The 20,843-nt window shown below is 40.4% G+C and overlaps 1 protein-coding gene across 3 annotated transcripts in view; it reads right to left on the bottom strand.

Moving 5' to 3' along the window:
- EEA1 (early endosome antigen 1) overlaps positions 1–20,843 on the bottom strand; it is a 243,198-nt gene that overhangs the window by 139,858 nt on the left and 82,497 nt on the right. For all 3 annotated transcript variants that reach the window (XM_033951558.1, XM_033951559.1, XM_033951560.1), the window contains one exon: positions 1,330–1,446. In XM_033951558.1, the coding sequence (XP_033807449.1) occupies positions 1,330–1,446 (117 nt within the window). The remainder of the gene's footprint in view (positions 1–1,329; positions 1,447–20,843) is intronic.

Genomic DNA, 20,843 nt, shown 5'->3' with positions numbered 1-20,843 from the left:
CACACTTGTTGCAAGAGTTAAAACTGAATAAAGAATTAAAAAAAAATAAAATAAAAAAATGGAGCACTCATTAATTTAATCTAGTCTACAAGTTGAATATTTGCCAGTAAGTCCAAAAGTTTAGAAAGTTAGGAAAGAGAGAACTGGTCTGTAGTTCTCTATCTTGAGTCAGCTCTCACCAATTTGAAAATAGGAGGCAGAACAAGAAATATTCTTTAGCAAGTAAGATGTGCTTACGTCCAAGACACTAAACTTCTTACAGAAAATATTAGCTAAGAATTCTTTATCCACAGAACGAAAATGACTCCAAATATTATCTCCCAGTACTTAATTACCACAAAAAACCTTCTTTCTCAGCATAGCTCTCCATATTGTTGTCAACTATTGATATAGTTTTAATTTTATTAAAACTTGATATACCACTTGTTCTTACGACAGGTACAAGCGGTTTATATCATTAATAAAATACAAGGAAAAGAACTCCAACAATAGGACAGACCTAAATTAAAGAATCAGCCATAACATTTGCTCATTCACACACAAATAATTTTCTGATGTCAGATATAAGATTACAGTTCGTGTTCCTTAACCTATTGTTTCTAGCATCAATTAAACTACCACATAAATCGGAATTGAAAGATAATCTAATGGGGGAGTCGGGTTACAAGGGGGTAAGAATGGGGTCAAGGGTACTTTCATTGTGAACTTAAGTATAAGATAAGATGAAGAACAACAGTATGTATTTTTTCTTTGCGACAACTGTACTCTTTGAACCTGGTTACTGCATTTGTTACATTATGAAAAAAACAAAACAAAACTGATGTTGCAACTTCTTGGTTCTTAATAAAGCATTCTTTAAACCATAACACATTACATAAAGGACCTGATTCTGGAAGTGGTGCCTGCCATGCCGTGTATCAATTGCCAAAAGGCACTGCGTCCAGAATTGCGGGTTTTTGGTTTTTTTTTTAACATAAGCACATATGTAAGCCAACATTTTAAAAGGCCTACATTTAAAGGCACTGGTCTCATACCTACAGAAGCAAATAGGGACGCCTATGGAAGACTAAGGCTACTTCTGGCACAAACAATGCCCACGCTGGTCTTGGGCGTCCCTATGCGCCTCCGTAGGCACGAGAAAGGTGTCTAAGAATGGCGCCTGCATTTAAAAAAAAAAAAATGTGCACCCCGATTGGTTTGTTAGGCGGCGGTAAGATGCCTACTACCGCCTAACTTCGGGGCACAGTTTAGAGATTTTGGTCCAAAATGTAGTTAATGAAAAGTCATTTTGATAAAACTACTGTTTGAATTCTAGTATCTATAATTTACCCGATTTTTCTCTGTAAAATCATTCAATGAACTTTGAAGCTTCTGCAGTTCCTGTACATACACAGCAACCTCCTGAGGACCTTTTGCAAGCTCTGCTCTTAATTGCTTTATGGTAACCTAGAGGAGAAAAAAAAACCCCGCACAATCAGACAAGAAATTCTAGACTAAAAAATAAACTTTATGAAGCCAGTTTTAAAGTTGCAGTTGCACATGCAAATTGATGTTGTTTAAGGCAAAAACATGGCACCTAAGTTTTCAGTTTATCCCACTGGGCACAAAAACCACTCCAGTCTTGAGTCTTTGCCACCAAACAACCCTCATACAATGTGATTATTATATTTCCTTTTATGTACTTGAATCCATAAAACAGCTCAGATGGCACCAATCCTAAGTAAGAGTCCCACCAAGTTATATCTATGCACTTTCACCTACATCTAGCATGCTAGTGGTATTCTCCATGATGCAACATGAAAGCATGTGATCTCCTATTTAAAGGAAAATTGTAAATATGCCCAGAAAAAGTTCACATTTAGTGGCTAATAAATTAGATCTCTTAAGAGCTGTCTATTTTGTTTTTTAAAAAAATGTCTCAGTCTTAGTTTGTTGTGTTTATGGTCATCGTACAATTATGCATGTAATAATCTGGCATTTTGAATCTTGTGCTTGGTTCATTGGGTAAGTCCCTCCCATCTGTACCCTTCACCTCCACTGCCAACTTCAGGTTCCATCCTTTCTATCTTGCTGTAGTGTATGCCTGAAGCACACTGCCCGAGTCATTACGCAGGCTCTACTACTACTACTACTACATTCAGTAGTTTCTGACCCTTTGATACTCTGTAGGCCAGTCCTCGCCATGCTTCCCTGTTTTCTATGGCTTCTTTCAATTGCTTGATGTTCATTCCCGTGTCATTCTTGATGGCTCCATCTCTAGCAGTATTCAAATCCAAGCTAAAAACTCACTTTGAGGCTGCTTTTAACTCCTAACTCACACTTGCCATAAGATACCTTTGTCCATCCTACCTTTCTCTCAACAAGAAACTCCCCAACCCCTTTAAGTCCTGTATGTCCAAATTAAATTGTAAGCTCTTTTGAGCAGGGACTGACTAGTACATGTTAAATGTACAGCATTGTTTATGTCTTTCAATGCTATAGAAATGATTAGTAGTAGCAGCTCTTGATTTAAAAAAGAAAACCCACATTACAAAAAAAAAAAAAAAAAAAGAGGTCATCCTTAAGAGGAAAACACATTCTTATGGATAAAAATTTCTATTTTTGCATTAGAAAATACTTCAGTTTCATAGAACATCTATACTTTAACCTTCAGAATTTCACAGGATACTCCTCAGAGAATTCTGAGCCATTGTACAATGCAGGTTTTAAATTGCTCCCTTCTGTGCAAAATACTATACAAGGAACCATGAGATGAAGCAGTGGTGATTCGCATAATTTCTCACACCCTCAACTTGCCCTCACTTCCCTCCCCTGGAACTGATCAGCAGAAAAAGAAGACCAGGAAGAGTGCGCTAAATTTGAACTGCAGGGAATTACAATGGCCTGTGTGGTTCAAAGTTAGCAGTCAGAGCCAGGGGAGCAGAATAGAACACTATGCAGGTGTATGTACCAGAGAAGAAAGCCTGAGAAAGAGCAATGATGGTCTGTACATTTGGGGTGGTAGGGTGAAGTTTCAGAAGAGTTAGTTATGGCTCTGTGTATCTGGGGTAGAGGGGCTTGCAGCTAGGAGTCATAGAATGAGAGTGAACAGTGATAGATTCAAAAACAATCTGAGACCATAGTTCTTTATGAGTGAGTGGCAGATGCTTGAAAAAGCCTCCCAGGGGAGTGGGGAAAGGGGAGGATGATATCTGAATTCATCATTATAAAGGGCCAATACATAAAATTTCTGAGGGAGAGAAAGAAATTATAGATTTAGCAGTTGCTGTGGACCTGATAGGACAATTGTCTTTAACCTTTATGTTTTAATGTATGAAATAAAAAAAAAAAAAAAAGCTCTCACAAAAGAAGAAATTAGAATCAATTTTTATAGGAAAAAAGGCATCAGAAACATCTCCTCCGCCCGTGATAATAAATTTTATATCTGGCGGGAATTCTGGTGAAAAATAATCCTCACTGGCCTTAATTCATATTAATTTGATAATAAATAATTTAATGTATTTTTTAGAAGTTTTTTTCTTTCTATATAAATATCGATTATCTCGATGAATTTCATACTTAACTTAAATTCAGCACAATTTCAATTCGACCTGGGAGTTAATGATCCGCAATCGTATTGCTTTGAATTTGAGCGAGTCGGATGACAAAAGCAGCACTGGGGGATACTTGATAAAGCAATACGATTATTAGATAAGGTATAGGGAGGGTGGGGTTGGGAAAGATAATAATTGCTAATTGTTTTATATTAATAAATGGGAGGGTGGGAAGGGATTCTTTTATATTTATATATTTTAAGGATTATAAGTAAGATTGTCAAGTGATTTGTTAAAAATTTTTCTGATTGATTATTATACACTTCTTGTAAGATTTGAAAATGAATAAAGATTTTTTTTTAAAAAAAAAGCAATACGATTGCAAAACAAATCTCTATTTTTAAGTAAAAAAATTAGATTCTAGAACTTTGCAGCGCACGAAGATGGCTGGGTAGAGGATTAGCTCTGTTGTGACAGGCAAATTTTATTAAGATTTTGGCAGTTAAAATTAAAGAAAAGTGAAGGAAAAGAGAGAATTGAAGTAAGAAATGGCTTCGGGTAAAACTAGTAAAAGTAATCCGGTGAATTCAGGAGCAGGAAGTAAAAAAAGAACAAAAATTGATTCGGTATCCCCGACAGCAGTCCCTTTGCCTCAGGAAGAAATTGATAACAGTGATTTGATGAATGAACTTCAGAAAATTAAAGAAATAGTAAGTGATAACGCTAAAAATATAAAAGATGTGAAGAAGGAAATAGAGAGTCTGACAAATAGAATGCAGGCAGTTGACTTCAAAATTGAGCAGTTAGAAAAGCATGCTGAGAAATCTGAGGCAGAGATGCTGGTGTGTAAAAAAGATCACAGAGAAATAGAGGCGTTGAAAAAGGATTTTGAAGACTTATCAAATCGTGAAAGAAGGAATAATTTGCGTCTGATTGGGATACCTGAGGGAATTGAGCAGAATGATCCTATTCAATTTGTGACTAATTTTATCCCAAAGATCTTGCCATTTAAAAGTTCTTTTCCTTTGGAGATAGAAAGAGCACATCGGATACCGATGAAAAGATCAAATAGTCAGAAGGGTCCCCGTCCAATAATCTTTAAGCTGCTAAGACATCAGCAGGTGGTAGAGATTATAAAGCTGGCTAAAACAAACAAGGATCTTAAATGCCAGGATTCTAAGATCTTTATAGTACCTGACTTTGCAAAAGCTACAGCCTACAAAAGAAAACAGCTTTTGGATTTAAGACCTAAACTGAGAGCAATGGGAGCAAGATATGGATTGATATACCCTGCTATTATGAGGGTAACTTATGAGAATAAAACTTATAATTTTGAAGAAGCAGGCAAATTACAGGAATTTCTAGATCAATATAATTTGCCTATGGTTTCATGAAATTATTTAGAAAATGTAATAAATAATATACTTAGATTATTTTTGGTTTATATTTTTGAGTGAAAATTGAAAGATATTTTATAAAGAAGGAAAAAGTGGAAAAAAAATAGAAAAGGAGAAAATATTTTCTAGAAAATTGTTGCAGTTAGGTTTAAGGGGGATCAACATTTCAAACAAGATTTAAAGAAAAGAAATGAAAAATTTTAAAGAGACAATAAGAAAAGAAGAAAAGAAGATTTTGACAAGGTAAGAAGAGGGATGGAGCATATAGGAAGTGAAGAAAATATGAGGAACAATTATAAGATTTGGATGGTTTCTTAATGTGAATTTATAATTTGCATTTGAGCGTGACTGAGATAATATGAGGACACATAAATGCTGCATTGGAGAAATGTGGGAATTTAGAATATAATAAGATGAAAAATACAAAAGACTATTGATGTAAAGAGAAGAAGATGTGAAGATGGACTGATGGAAATGACTTGAGCATTATTTAGATTTACAATTTGCATCTGAAATTGACTGAGATATAAGGATGATGTTGCAAAAATACTTTATTGGAGAAAGATGAAATAGCAATCTGCAAGAAGATGGAATAAGAGACTGAAACAGCAGGATGAAGATGTACAAGTGTTACAGTTCTGCAGAATGGAGAATAGACTGTAATAGATTGAAGATGCAATGAAAATTAATGAGAGTTTTAAAAAAATATGAGGTCTGCTTGGTTGAAATGTTTGATCCTTCTTTTGATGTAAGGTTAAAAAAAAAAAAAAAAAAAAAATGAATATTATAGGATGGAGTGATGTATGTTCCATTGAAGTTGTGAGAAACTTAGGTTAAAAAAAAATAAAATAAAATAAAATAATAATATTAATCTTGGGGGGGTATATATTGTAAGAAATGGTTTCCGAAATATTGGGTATATACTTTTATAAATATATTAGAGGTATAGGATGGAAGAATGTTTGGAAATTTGAATGAGAGGGGAAGTATATAATAAAGAATTATAGTAAATATAGGTATTTAGGGTATTGAAGAATGGATTGACTGCAGGATAATTTAGTGTTGGTTGTTTGAAAGATTAGAGAAAGAAAAATGAGTATGTTATTGCCTGTGGGGAGTTTATTTTTGCTCAGTAATATGTGCGTTTCGAAGTTTGCATTTGTGTTAGGGGAGGGGAGGGTGGGGGATGGGAATAGGGGGGATGGGGAAAGAGGGGAGGGAGGGAGACTCATATATTGGTTTAAGGAAAAAGAAAAAATGTATATTTTATGTTTGAGTGGATTATATATGTATTTTATATTTTATTTGTAAAATGGGTTTTAAAATTTTTTCTTTGAATGTAAATGGCCTTAATCACCCTATAAAAAGGAAAAAGGTATTGGAATATATTAAACAACAAAATATAGATATATGTTTCTTGCAAGAGACACATTTGTCTGGAACAGAGTCTATGAAGCTGACAGATAAGTGGATAAAACAATGTTTATTTGCACCAGCGGTAAAAAAGAAGGCAGGAGTAGCAATATTGATTAATAAAAAATGTTCAGCAACATTTAATATGGTAAAGGCAGATCCTCAAGGAAGGTGGGTACTTGTTGACATGAGCATGGGCAGTAATACAATGGCGTTACTAAATATATATGCACCTAATTCGAATCAAAGTGAATTCTTTAAATCTCTACAACAATTAGTTTTACCACTGGCTACTACTAATTTAGTGGTGGCTGGGGATTTCAATGCTGTTATAGATCCAATAATGGATAAAAAGCCTAGTAGAATTATGAAATCAATGGGATTAGAAAATTTGATACAAGCATGTAATTTGAAAGATATATGGCGTATTCTTCATTTTAATGATCGGGAATTTACATTTTGTTCACATGTTCATCAATCGTTTTCAAGAATTGATTATATATTTGTTTCAGATCAGATTGTACAGCAAGTTGTAAAAGCTGACATAGAACCAATAGTAATATCTGATCATGGTGGTGTGTGGATAGAAGTTAACTTATTAGATCAAGATAATTCCAAACCTGTATGGAGGTTTGATAATACTTTGCTTGCTGATTCTAAATTTTGCACTGAATTTCAGATAAAAATGAATGAATATTTCAGACTTAATGACCTAGAGGAAATGTCGATTGGAATATTATGGGATGCTTTCAAAGCAACTATGAGAGGACAAATTATATCATATTCTGCGTATAAAAAGAAACAGATAAGAAAGCAATTTGCAAATTTGGAAAAAGAAATTAAAAATTTGGAATTAAAATTGGTTAATAAATGGGAACAAGAGACATTTCAATTATTGTTAAAAAAAAAATGTGAATATAATGAAATTTCCTCTGGATTAGTAAGGAAAGATATTTTTGCTCAGCAAACGATGTATTATGGTAGTGCAAATAAGGCTGGAAGATTATTGGCAAATTATTTAAAAGCAAAGAAAAGAAAGGAGAAAATAAGCATAATTAAGGATGAATTAGGACATTCTCATTCTCAAATTGGAAATATATTAAAACAATTTTTAAAATATTATAAGTCACTGTATTCTTCTGAGTCTTATTTAGATAAAGAGAAAGATGGGTTGGATTTTTTGAGTTTAGTTAAAGGACCTAAGGTTCCTGATCATATAAAAGGAAGTTTAGATAAACCTATATCATTAAAAGAGTTACAAATGGCATTGAAATCCCTTAGAGTTGGGACCGCTCCAGGTGGAGATGGATTTACAGTGGAGTTTTATAAAGAATTTCAAATTTCCCTTTTACCATATTTATTAAAACTATATCAGGACCAACTGAATAAAGGTTGTATATCAGGCACTATGGCAGAATCTTTAACTATTGTTTTGCCAAAGCCAAATAAAGATCCAACATTGGTGTCAAATTACAGGCCTATATCTTTAATAAATGTAGATGGTAAAATATTAGCTAAGATTTTAGCATTAAGATTGGCTAAAGCTCTTCCGCATATAATAGGAATAAATCAAACTGGATTTGTTGCTCAAAGACACTCTTCAAATAATACTAGACTGGCATTTCAGATGTATTATTTAACAAGACAAATTAATGATCCGGCTTTTTCAGTATCACTAGATGCTGAGAAGGCTTTTGATCGTGTAGAATGGAATTTCATGTATCAAGCTATGGAATGGTTTGGTATTGGATCCGGATTTATACAAATGATTCAAGCACTGTATAGCTCCCCAACTGCTCGTTTATACATAAATAATAATTTTTCAGATGCTTTTAAATTGCAGAGGGGAGTTAGACAGGGTTGTCCATTATCTCCTTTGCTCTTTGATATAGTTCTTGAACCCTTGTTGTTAGCTATTCAACAGGCAAAGGACATAGAGGGTATTCCATGTGCTGGAGTGGAATATAAAGTATCCGCTTATGCAGATGATATATTGCTTCATTTGAGGAATCCGGAAACAACAATTCCATGTCTACTGGAGATAATAGATACATTTGGAAAATTCTCAGGATACAAAATAAATTGGAATAAATCAGAAATTTTACCTTTAAATGTGCATTGTACAAAAGGTATACTTGATTCTTTCCCTTTTATTTGGAAAGAGGATGGTATAAAATACTTAGGTATTTGGTTGAATAAAACACTTGAAGAGACAATGAGAATAAACGAAAAATTTTTATTACAAAAAGTAACAGAGTTATGTGAGCAATGGAATCCTTTACATTTGTCATGGTGGGGAAGAGTTCAAACTGTTAAAATGATGATTTTGCCTGTAGTTTGCTATCAATTGGGAATGATACCAGTGTTTTTTCAGGGGTCTTTTTATAAAAAATTAAATAGTATTCTGGTTAAATTTATTTGGCTGGGTAAAATTGCAAGAGTGGCTCTAGTGTCTTTGCAAAAACCAATTGAGGAGGGTGGGGTAAATTTTCCCAATTTTTATAGGTATCATCAGGCCTATATCATGCGCCAAGGTATGTATTGGGTCCTCCCAGAGCTTTTGGAACAATTACCAGAGTGGTTAAGGGTGGAGAGATCACTTATTTTTCCACTTAGGCTTGATCTTCTGCTTGGTATAAAAGTGCCTAGAATACGTAAAGACAATAGAGTATTAATGGATACTTGGAAAACATTAAGATTTGTAGATAAATTAACTAGTGATTCTATTTTAAAATCGAAACAGCAGACTATTTGGGTAAACTCCAAGATACAAATAGGCGGGTTTAAGATTGTCTGGAAGGATTGGATTAAAGCAGGTATAAGATCCTTAACGGAAGTAATTGATAATGGTAAGCTGCTTGATTTTTCACAATTGCAACATAAATATGGTCTGAATAAAAAACAAAGTTATAAGTGGTTGCAATTGAAGCAGGCTATTCAGGTGGGGTTCCCTGAATGGAAATCTTTAAATGATCATTACAGCTTAGAATTCTTATGTTTCCAGGCAGATTTTCTGGGACACCAGGCCGCAAAGTGGTATAAAATGATATCTAATTATTTGAATAAGAAACCAAAAAATGGATTAAGAGATATTTGGAGCATTGAGATTAAGCATCAAATTAATGCATCTCAATGGCCACGTATTTGGTCTTGGAGAATTAAAGGTACGATGTCGGCATCTATTAGGCAAACATGGTTCTTTTTGTTGCATAGAGCATTCTGGACCCCTACTAAATTACAAAAATTAGATTGCTCTAAGTCTAATAGATGCTGGCATTGTAAAATTGAAATTGGAACTTTAGACCATCTTTTATTTTATTGTCCATGTATTCAGGCATTTTGGATATCAATATGGGATCAAGTTAATATATTGATGGAAAATCATGTAGCATTATCCTACGACACAGTGATTTTTGGAATGTGTATGAGGGCCAAAAGTCAAATATCTGCAGCAAACAACAAATTATTGATGATTCTTACTGGAGTGGGAATTCAACAAATAACGACTAATTGGAAAGACTGTTCTAGATTGAATTGTAGTTTTTGGTGGAACTCAGTTTGTCATTTATATAAGATGGAAAGATTTCTTGCCGTACAGAGGGGATATTTTAAAAGGTTTAAGGAGGTGTGGAGGCCATTAATTGAATATTGTAATGATTAAGGGTTATTCTTTTTCCTTAGGGGATAATTTGTAAAAATGGGGGGGAGGGAGAGTCTAAATATGTATATGTTTGGATAAAATATTTTGTTGATAGGGGAGGGGATGGGAGGTGGGTGGAGGGAATTAAAACATGTGTAATAATATTGCTTAAGAATGTCAAGTGAATGATGTGAATTACTTGTAATAATATTGTACACTTGTTGAAAGAAATAAAAAGGAATAAAGATGGAAAAAAAAAAAAAAAAAAAAAAAAAAGAAAAGTAAAAAAATTACTTGCTATTATTCAATTTGTTGAATAAGATTATCCATCTGTAGTTACTACAGAAAGCTCATGTCTCCAGCAATTTACGCTGTAAGTGTTGGATAAACAGACTATGTGCAAACCAGGGTCTATTTGATCAAGATTGCACAATCTAAGTAGTATATTTAGCAATGCCCCCCTCCCCCCCAAGACATCACTGCTGGAAGTGAGCTGCAGAGAACATGTCACTCAAGACTTAGAATATCCCTACGTCAAGGAGAATCATGTGCAGGTAATCATCATTTAGCTTTCAGAGCTGTGTGTCCATAAAGAATAAAGAGATTATGTTCTGACCTTGATAATATCTTTTCTAGTAGATAGGTGTGTCATTCTGGAGAAGCCATATGCAGAAGGAATCCACTAAGGATTTTTTTCTGTGATCATCCTACTTGACTGGGAGCTCTACTAGCACCTGCAGCACCCAAGCATACAAGAGATCCATCAAAAATATCGGTATATGAAGTAAGGACAAACTTACCAAGCCAATAACCTGTGTTGCTCGGACATAATAAACAATTACGGTAACAGTCAACAGAAGCATCAAAGGAGCTCAGGTAGTACCCCTGTAGACGCGAAAATATTTTACAGTATTCTTCAGGGCCCAAAGGGCCTGGTATCCAAGAAACATACTTGGAGAAGAATGAGACAGTAGGCAGGCACAGAAAGGACAGGGGTCCAGAATGATACACCTATCTACTGGAAAAGATATTATCAAGGTAAGAACATAATCTATTTTTCCAGTGCAATAGGTGTGTCATTCTGGACAAGCAGGACATACAAAAGCAGGCCCAGAAATCTAGGGCGGGCCAACTGCACCGGCCTGTAACACTAAGGAGCGAAAGGCAGAGTCCTCACTTGCCGCAACATCCACCCTGTAAAATTTGGCAAAGGTATGTAGAGTGGATCAAATTGCAGCTCTACAAATCTCCGCTGGAGAGACTACCCTAGCCTCTGCTCACAACAAAGCTATACTTTTGGTCGAATGTGCCTTACAGAAACAGAAGACTATTTCCCACAAATAATGTAGGCTGACAAAATGGCCTTACAGATACATCTAGAAATCGTGGCCTTGGAAGTGGGCGCGCCTCGCTTTTGTCAAATGAAATCAGCACAAAGAGAAGGTCAGAAAGTCTAAAACTCGTTGGTGACTTCCAAATAATGAAGATGCACTCTTCATTACATCCAACTTCTTCAAAATGTGGTCCTGTTTCCTAGAATCTGTGGACTGGAATACAGGTAAGCAAACTTCCTGATTAATGTGACCGCCAAAACTACCTTTGGCAGAAAAGAAGGAACAGTGTGTAGGGAGACTCCAGTCTCCAAAATCTTAAGGAAAGGCTCTCTACAAGAAAGAGCCTGAAGCTCCAAAACTCATCTCTCTGAGATCAGAGCTACCAGAACTACCACCTAGCATTAAGTCCAAGAGGGATGCTTCTTCTAGCGGCTCAAATGGAGCTTTGGGGGAGAGCTCACAGGACCACATTAAGGTCCCACAAAAAGAACAGTAGTTTGATTGGTGACCTGATGTGGAGAGCACCTTTCAAAAATCTGGCTAGTGCCAGCATAGGTTTGTGATCCTGAGCCCTGCGACTTGGTCCTTAAGGGAAGCCACGGTAAGGCTGTTATCAAGGCTGGCTTGAAGAAAAGTCAAAACCACTGATACCGTAGCTAAAAATTGCTCAACATGTTCTTGACCACACCAATGCTGGAAAGTCTTCCATGCTTACCGTGGTTAACTTCTTAGACCTAAGAAGTGTGCCAATGACCACTTCTGACTATCCTTCAATAGCCATGCCCTAAGAGCAAAGTGATCCAGATCCTCCATGAATACTGGACCCTGCGTAAGGAGGTCTGGATGCATCTTCAACCAGAGGCAATGGCCTGTTTGAAGATGCATCAGATCTGTGTACCACAGCCTGCAAGGCCAATCTGGAGTCACCAAATGACCCTGCCCTGATGAGTAGCAATCCATTGAAGGTATGCAGCTTATCATGGGCCAGGGAGGAAAGACGTACAACAGGAGGCCCTGAGGCCACGGCTGGACTAGAGCATCAAGACCCTTGCTTCTGAGCATCAATACCTGCTTTCTTGTTTTTCACTATCGCCATGAGATCGAAGAGTGAATGACCCCAGTCCTGAACAATGGCTTGAAAATTGTGGAAAAGATACCTCGATGATGTCATTTTCGTATGGTCTGGGCCTAGGGAAGACCTGTCTTCTTTCATTGATTGGATCAATACCATTGACCCTTGTATTACCTTTACGGCCAATATACATCAGGATGAAATTCAATTTTTGGACATACACATAATGAAAATACAAGACACCTTCCATACTTCCCTCTTTCGTAAGCAGACGGACAGGGCGAGTTTCTTGAACTATCGGAGTTTTCATCCCCTGTCATTACGATCGAATCTCCCCATGAGCCAATTCTTGAGAATCCGCCGATTGTGTTCTTCCTTGGAGGATTATAAATGTCAAGCCAAACAACTGTGGCAACGTTTTGCACATAGGGGTTACCCCTCGCATATCATTAAGCGGGCCTATACTAGGGCCAAGTTTGCTAACCGAGAGTTATTGTTATTTCCTAAAAAACAACAGCATGTTAGTGATTTAGTATATGTTCAGAAATATACTATTCTATCTATACAAATAAAAAATATCTTACTCAAACATTGGCATGTGGTCCGTTTATTGGAGGGTATACCGGACAGACCAATGTTTGCCTATCAAAGACATCGCAACATTGAAGAAATACTTCGGAGTTCGATTCCCTTTCCCCAACAAGGATATCATGAAGGTTGTGGGAATTGTCAATGGTGTACTCTCACTATGGCAGGGGAAACTTGGATTCATCCCTCTACAGGGAGAATCATATATGCAAGGAACATTACCAACTGTAATACTACCAATGTTGTTTACATTATTCAATGTCCGTGTGATCAAATTTATGTTGGAAGAACACAGCGATCCATCAAGACGCGTTTGAATGAACATAAATCGAGAGTACACACGGAAACTGATACAGCACCTATAGTAAATCATTGGCGGGAAAAACAACACTCTTGGCATGATATTAAATGGCATATTATTGATTTAGTAATAATAGGGAAGGAGGGTGGGAATTATAAAAGAGCTCTCAACATCAAGGAGCAAAGATGGATATATGAATTGAATGCTTTATCACCCAATAGGTTAAATGAGGAAATCGACTGGATGTCTCTAGTTTGAATGGAATAACGTGTCCTTTTGTTATTCTGGTCGCTTCCGGTATGAAAACTGCTGAGTAAGCTAGTTTAGGGTTTAAATACCGGAACTGACATCAGACGCTCCCGATTCACTATGAAATTTTCTCGAATGGAGCGAGTTCTACCGTGTGCATGAGTAAGTTGCTTGCGGCTTTAAATAGTCTTGATTAGACATGTTACCGTATAGTCAAGTGTTGTTTAATCAAATAAATGAAATCAACTACAACCTAGGAGTAATGTTTGATATTCAAATGTTTTGTAGGTATGATTTGGGAGCCTCGACCCTGAGGAAAGTGCCTGAAACATGGACATGTTGGTGGAGGCGCTCCCTGTTATAAATTAAACATAAGCTAAGTAAAAATTATTCATGATCTATTATTGAATAGAAGATTAAGTATATAACAGAAAAAAATACATTAAAGAAGATACATTTGGATCCCATGAAGATCGGGTTCTATGGGTTGTTACCCATTTGAACTTCTGGGTGTTTTGACCCTCTGAGGATCGCGTATCTCATTCCTCCTTATGAATTTGGAGTGTATTAGTATTATTATACTGGAATATTCCTTTTTGGCATAATTGATATATCAATTCCAGTTTTTGTATAGCCATTCATTCAAGGATTGAACAATGGCTTGAAACACTGTCGGCAACATCATTCACTCGCCGCGATCCAAGGTCTGTCTGCTGAGGAAGTCGGTTTGAATATTGTCTACCCCCACGTCATGCGCTGCCATTAACCTCTGAAGATGATGTTCCACCCTGTGGAAGAGCATGCGGGTTTCCAGGCACTCTTGGTGTTTCCCTGGCGATTGACATATGCCACTTTAGCATTATTGGAGAAGACTGACTGCTTGACCTTTGAAAGTCTTCTGCAATTTCACCAGAGCTAACCAAATGGCACACAGCTCCAGCCTATTGATCAACCAATTCTTTGAGAGGTCATCCAACGCCTCTGAATCGAATAACTGTTGCAATGAGCTCCCCAGCCTAGGAGACTGGCATCTGTTGTTACAACCACCAGGAAGCAATCCGCAGTGGTATGTCCTTTGAGAGGGATGGAGGATGGAGCCACCAATCCATGCTGGCTCAAACATCCAGGGTAGACACTTCTGTAATATGTCTGGCTGTGGAGACCAGCGTGAGTAATGAATTTTGAAAAGGATGCATTTGGGCTCTTGCCCAAGGCACCACATCTATTGTGGCCACCATGGACCCCAATACTTGAAGGTACTAATGACCTAGACTGGCAACTGTGGAGATGGGCTACTGGGCTAAATGGACCATTGGTCTGACCCAGTAAGGCTATTCTTATGTTTTTATGTACTTATGGTCCTAGGTCGATGGGAGTAAACTTGTCCAAGTGGCAAGAAATCTGAGAGCAGAGCTTCTGTCTACATGCCTCTGGAAGATAGACAGTTGTGTCGAACAAGACTCCCATGTACTCCAGAGATTGAGTTGGCATCAAATTGCTCTTTCGGTAATTTACAATCCAACCCAGATCTTCCAGGACTCGGATCACTTGATCCACTGTGTGCTGACCCTCAGACAATGAGGTGGCTCTGATCAGCCAGTCGTCCAGGTAGGGATGCACTTGTAGCCCCATCTTGCGCAGGTGAGCTGCTACCACAACCATCACTTTGGTGAAGGTGCGAGAAGCTGTCACCAGATCAAAAGGTAGAGCTGAAAATTAATGATTTTGTAGGACATGAAATCTGAGAAACTTTCTGTGATCTGGGAAAATAGGGATATGCAAGTAGGCCTCTTTCAGATCTAGAGAGGCTAAGAATTCTCCCAGGATCACTGGCGCTATGACAGAACAAACCGTCTCCATGTGAAAGTGCGGAACTCTGAGCGCTGCATTCACATGAGTAAGGTCCAGAATATGTCTCCAATCGTCAGAGCCTTTCTTTGGCAGATAATGTATCTGGAATATCTCCCCGAGCCTGAGACTTTGGGCGGCACAGGCTCTATGGCCCGAATATCGAGCAACCTTCTCACAGTGGCTTATACTTTAACCGCCTTTTCCTGTTACTCTGCGGAAGAGTTCATAAACCAATCTGTTAGAGGTAGGGCAAATTGCAGCGGTTGGACGAAATCTGGACCCAAGCCTGCAGAAACGCCAAGAGCCTGCCCCCTATATGAAGAGGTGCCTCCCTCAGCCTGGCATCACTGCAACTTCTTTGTAGATGGAGCAGCATGGGAAGCAGAGGCCTGGTTATAGCTGGATCTGGAGAACCTCTGCTTGAAGCCCTGGCAGAATCTCTGTAACATGGAACTAGATTATCAAGAGCGCTGGGAGCCACGAAAATTAGAGAACCCTGAGCCTCTAGAGGTTCTGGATCTACTATTAGGCAGCGTCTTGGGGATGACAGTCCACCATGCAGTTCATGATATCATTCAGGCCGTTACAAAACAATAGCTGCCTTTTAAAAGGGAGCCTGGCAAGAATAGCTTTAGAGGTGGAATTTTCAGCCCGTTGTCTGACCCAGAGCATTCTACAAGCAGAAATTGAATAAGCTGACACTTTACCCAGGACCTGGAAAATGTCATACAAAGCATCAGCTACATAATCCACACCAAATAAAGGCAACTGGGAGGGGGAAGGGGAGAATGATCACCCTCACTCTCCAAAGTGTGCAGTCTGGACAGACAAGCACATGTGACAAATGCCACTGAGGCAGCTTTGGCTCGAAAAGCCACTGCCTCGAAAAGTCTTGAGAACTGCATCCACTCAGTGGTCTTGCATATCCTTGAGCACCATACCACCTTCCCTCGGAAGGGAGGTGAGCTTGGTAACCTGGGCAACCAAGGAATCCACTTTAGGCTGACTAAAAAGTTGAGATTCCTTTGCCATAGGGTACAGCCTTGACATAGATCTCGCAACTTTGAAAATCCCACTGCTCCAGCAAATCACACTGTTGAGATCAAGATGTTAATAACTGGATGCCAGGGAAATACAGAGGACAGAACTCTCAATACACATGAGGGAGGAGGAGGTAGAAGGAGCTGGCTGTGTGTCTAAATTCAACTCATGCAGAGACTCTGAAATAAGATCTGGTAAGGCAGCAGACAAACATAGAACAGTGGGGTTGTCCCCAGGTTCTAAAGCCAAATTTGGATCTAAAGTGCTAGCGTACATTCCCGGGTCCCCTGCCACGGGAGAAGTATCCACAGCAAATAAGGGATCAGTAAGATTATCATCGTCATTCATCCTAATCCCCTGGAGAAAAGGCTCCCAAGTCCCGAATAGTGACAGACTGTGAAGACGTCGTGTCTTGGAAGGCTAAGCCTTGACGAGGTAAGTCCAACACACAGCGGGACTACACAGGAGGAACACGACTCATGAAAAGCTTTCCACAAAAATTTCAAGAAGACTGAGAAGGCATCCGTACCACCCTGCAATGACTGTACTTTGCATTTGTTGGGCTGCGGGGCATCCGCACTGAAAAGAAAAGGCCATCCCACCAGGCTAGTTGCCCTTTTTGGATCCGAGCACGCAGAGGAGAGGTTAAACTAGCCGCTCCTGCCTCTCTGATCTGCAAGGACACTCCTGAGGTGCAGAATGTGCACAATCTTGGCATGAATCTGGGGTAAAAGAGCCCAAGGACTCCATCCCAACCAGTTTTGAGGCAGAAATTGCAGTTTTGGAAGTGCAGGGAACTTTTGAAAAAAAGATCGCTAAAAATCCAAAATGGCCACCATCAAGATTTTCACCCCTAAAAATGCTTTTTTAAAAAAACAAAACCAAAAAAAAAAACAAACCCCACAACCCAAATGAAGTAAAAACTAGCGAATTTAGGATTTTTCAGGAGGGGGGAAGGAAGAGGAACATGTAGGATCCCTCAAAAACCTGATTTTCAGTACACCCCCCCCACCCCCCTCAGTTCACCTCGCAGACTAAGTCTTATTCACTGTAACCTGTGCTGGCAATGTGTTGCAGCCTGCCTCAGCTCTTTACAGTAGCTGGAAAGGAGAAGAATCAATGCCTCATGCTGAAAATGCTTCTTCAGTGATGATCTTCGGGCTGCCTGTCAGACAAAGTGTCTGACTGCACCCCTGCAGGCTAATGAATGTGCTACCAGAAGGAGGTAGGTGAAAAATGCAGCCGGCACCCTGCGAGACACCACTGAGTCTCCCACGGATGCCTAACAGCCTGCGCTCGAACCCCTGCTAAGCAGTAGGTGAGGGGCAATAGTGGGAACAGCCCCGCGCTCCAAAAAGACTTGTGCAGGCTGGCTAACAGGTACCACCAGGTATCGGCCTGTCAGCTGCAGACCTTGGTCTGCTTCTTCTCTACGCAGGCAGAGAAGATATAAAAGTAGAAAGCTCCGAGTATTGAAACCCTGAATTAAAGGTGAAAACACTGAATAAAATAAGAAAAGGGGGAGAGCAGAACAGAAACACTCCTTCTGGCTTAAGTACAGCTCCCAGTGAAGGAGGATCATAGAAAAACTCTGGCGTGGATTCCTTCTGCATATGGCTTGTGGCCGTGGGGAGATAACCCCCTTGCCCAGAATGACATACCTATTCAGCTGGAAATGACTGCTTCAAAAGACATCTGTAGCACTTCTTTAACACTACTAAACCATAAAGCAATGTTACTTACCGTAACAGTTGTTATCCAGGGACAGCAGGCAGCTATTCTCACTAGTGGGTGATGTCATCAGACAGAGCCCCGGTACGGACGTCTCACAAGCACGTGTTGCTTGTAGAAACTTAAAGTTTCTAGATGCCCGCACCGCGCATGCGCCGGTGCCTTCCTACCCGGAGATCCGGGCGTGTCTCCTCAGTTCAGGTAGCTAGCCTGAGAAGCCAACCCAGGGGAGGTGGGTGGGACGTGAGAATAGCTGCCTGCTGTCCCTGGATAACAACTGTTACGGTAAGTAACATTGCTTTATCCCAGGACAAGCAGGCAGGTATTCTCACTAGTGGGTGACCTCCAAGCTAACCTCAGTGGGATGGAGGGGGAGTTGGCGACTTAAGAGAATAAATTTTTCAATACTGTTTGGCCAAACTGTCCATCCCGTCTGGAGAGGGTATCCAGACAATAATGTGAGGTGAATGTGTGAACCGAGGACCAGGTGGCAGCCTTGCAAATTTCCTCGATTGGTGTTGATCTGAGGAATGCTACTGAGGCTGCCATTGCTCTGACCTTATGGGCTGTGACCTTACAAGGAAGTGATAATCCAGCCTGGGCATAGCAGGAAGAGATACAAGCCGCCATCCAATTGGAGATGGTGCGCTTTGATACGGGTCTTCCCAACTTGTTAGGGTCGAAGGAGACAAAAAGTTGAGGAGTGGTTCTGTGTGGCTTGGTGCGATCCAGGTAGAAAGCCAAGGCACGTTTGCAGTCTAGAGTGTGAAGGGCCGATTCTCCGTGGTGAGAATGAGGCTTAGGGAAGAATACTGGAAGTACAATGGATTGGTTGAGATGAAATTCGGAGACCACCTTAGGCAGGAATTTCGGGTGAGTGCGGAGGACCACCTTGTCATGGTGGAATACTGTGAATGGTGGGTCCGCCATCAACGCCTGGAGTTCGCTGACTCTGCGAGCGGACGTAAGGGCTACAAGGAAAAGCACTTTCCAGGTGAGATACTTCAGAGGGGCCCTGTTGAGTGGTTCAAACGGGGGCTTCATGAGGTGGGAAAGGACTACATTGAGGTCCCAAACTACTGGGGGTGGTTTGAGAGGAGGGTTAACATGGAAGAGTCCTTTCATAAATCTGGCGACCACCGGATGGGCCGAGAGGGGTTTCCCTTGTAGGGGCTGGTGGAACGCCGCAATAGCGCTCAGGTGGACTCGTATGGATGTGGACTTGAGCCCAGATTGAGATAGGTGTAGGAGATAGTCCAGCACGGAGGATAAGGAAGCTCGCTGAGGTTCCGTTGACTTAGAAACACACCATGAGGAGAATCTGGTCCATTTTTGGGAGTAGCATTGTCGAGTGGCGGGCTTCCTGGAAGCTTCCAAGACCTCCCTCACTTCTTGTGAGAATTGGTGAGGGGTTACGTTGAGAGGAACCAAGCTGTCAGGTGGAGAGCCTGCAGGTTGGGATGAAGTAGTGATCCTTGATGTTGAGTAAGCAGTGAAGGAAACACTGGAAGTGGTACTGGTTCCCTGCTGCTGAGTTGAAGTAGGAGGGAGAACCAAGGTTGTCTGGGCCACCGAGGAGCTATTAGAATCATGGTGGCCCGTTCGAGTTTCAGCTTGACCAGAGTCTTCTGGATCAGCGGGAATGGTGGGAACGCATATAGGAATAGTTTCCCCCAGTTCAGTAGAAAAGCATCTGCCTCGAGGCGATGAGGAGTATAGATCCTGGAGCAAAACTGAGGCAGTTTGGCGTTGTGGGGAGCCGCAAAGAGGTCTATCTGGGGCGTCCCCCATTGCGTGAAAATTTGGTGAAGGGGGCTGGAATGGAGAGTCCATTCGTGCGGTTGTAGCAGACGGCTTAGTTTGTCTGCTAAGACGTTGTTCTCCCCCTGGATGTATACTGCTCTGAGTAGGGTGTTGTGGCGCACCGCCCAGTCCCAGACTCGTAGAGCTTCCTGGCAAAGGAGGGCCGAGCCCGTGCCTCCTTGCTTGTTGATATAATACATGGCGGCCTGATTGTCTGTGCGAATGAGGATTACCATGTCGTGGAGTAGGTGTTGGAAAGCTTGGAGCGCATTGAAGATGGCTCTGAGTTCCAGTAGATTGATTTGGTGTAGTCTTTCCGCACTGGTCCAGAATCCTTGGGTGCGGAGACCCTCCAGGTGGGCCCCCCATGCGTAGTTCGACGAATCGGTTGTGAGAACTTTCTGATGGGGAGGAGAGTGCATCAGCAAACCTCTGGATAGATTCGAAGAGGTCATCCACCAAAGTAGAGACTGCCGAAGAGCAGGTGTGACTAAGATGCGTTTGGATAGTGGATCGGACGATTGATTCCACTGTGATGCCAGGGTCCACTGGGGGATCCTGAGGTGGAGTCTGGCAAAGGGTGTCACATGTACTGTGGAGGCCATATGGCCCAGGAGCACCATCAGTTGTCTCGCCGGTAGGGTTTGGCGAGTAGACACCGATTGGCTGAGATGAAGAAGAGACTCCATGCGTTGCCGAGGCAGGAATGCTCGGAGTCGGGTGGTGTCCAGGACCGCTCCGATGAAGGGGAGGGACTGGGTGGGTTGTAGATGAGACTTGGAGAAGTTGATCTCGAAGCCCAAATTCTGGAGGAAGTAGGTTGTAGCCAAGGCCGCCGAAGTGACCTCTGGGGCTGACGGGGCCTTGATGAGCCAGTCGTCGAGGTATGG

The sequence above is a fragment of the Geotrypetes seraphini genome, chromosome 7 (genome assembly GCF_902459505.1).
Source record: "Geotrypetes seraphini chromosome 7, aGeoSer1.1, whole genome shotgun sequence".
Lineage (NCBI taxonomy): Eukaryota > Metazoa > Chordata > Amphibia > Gymnophiona > Dermophiidae > Geotrypetes > Geotrypetes seraphini.
The sequence above is the reverse complement of the archived record's forward strand: the minus strand, read 5'-3'. Positions and strand labels throughout refer to the sequence as shown.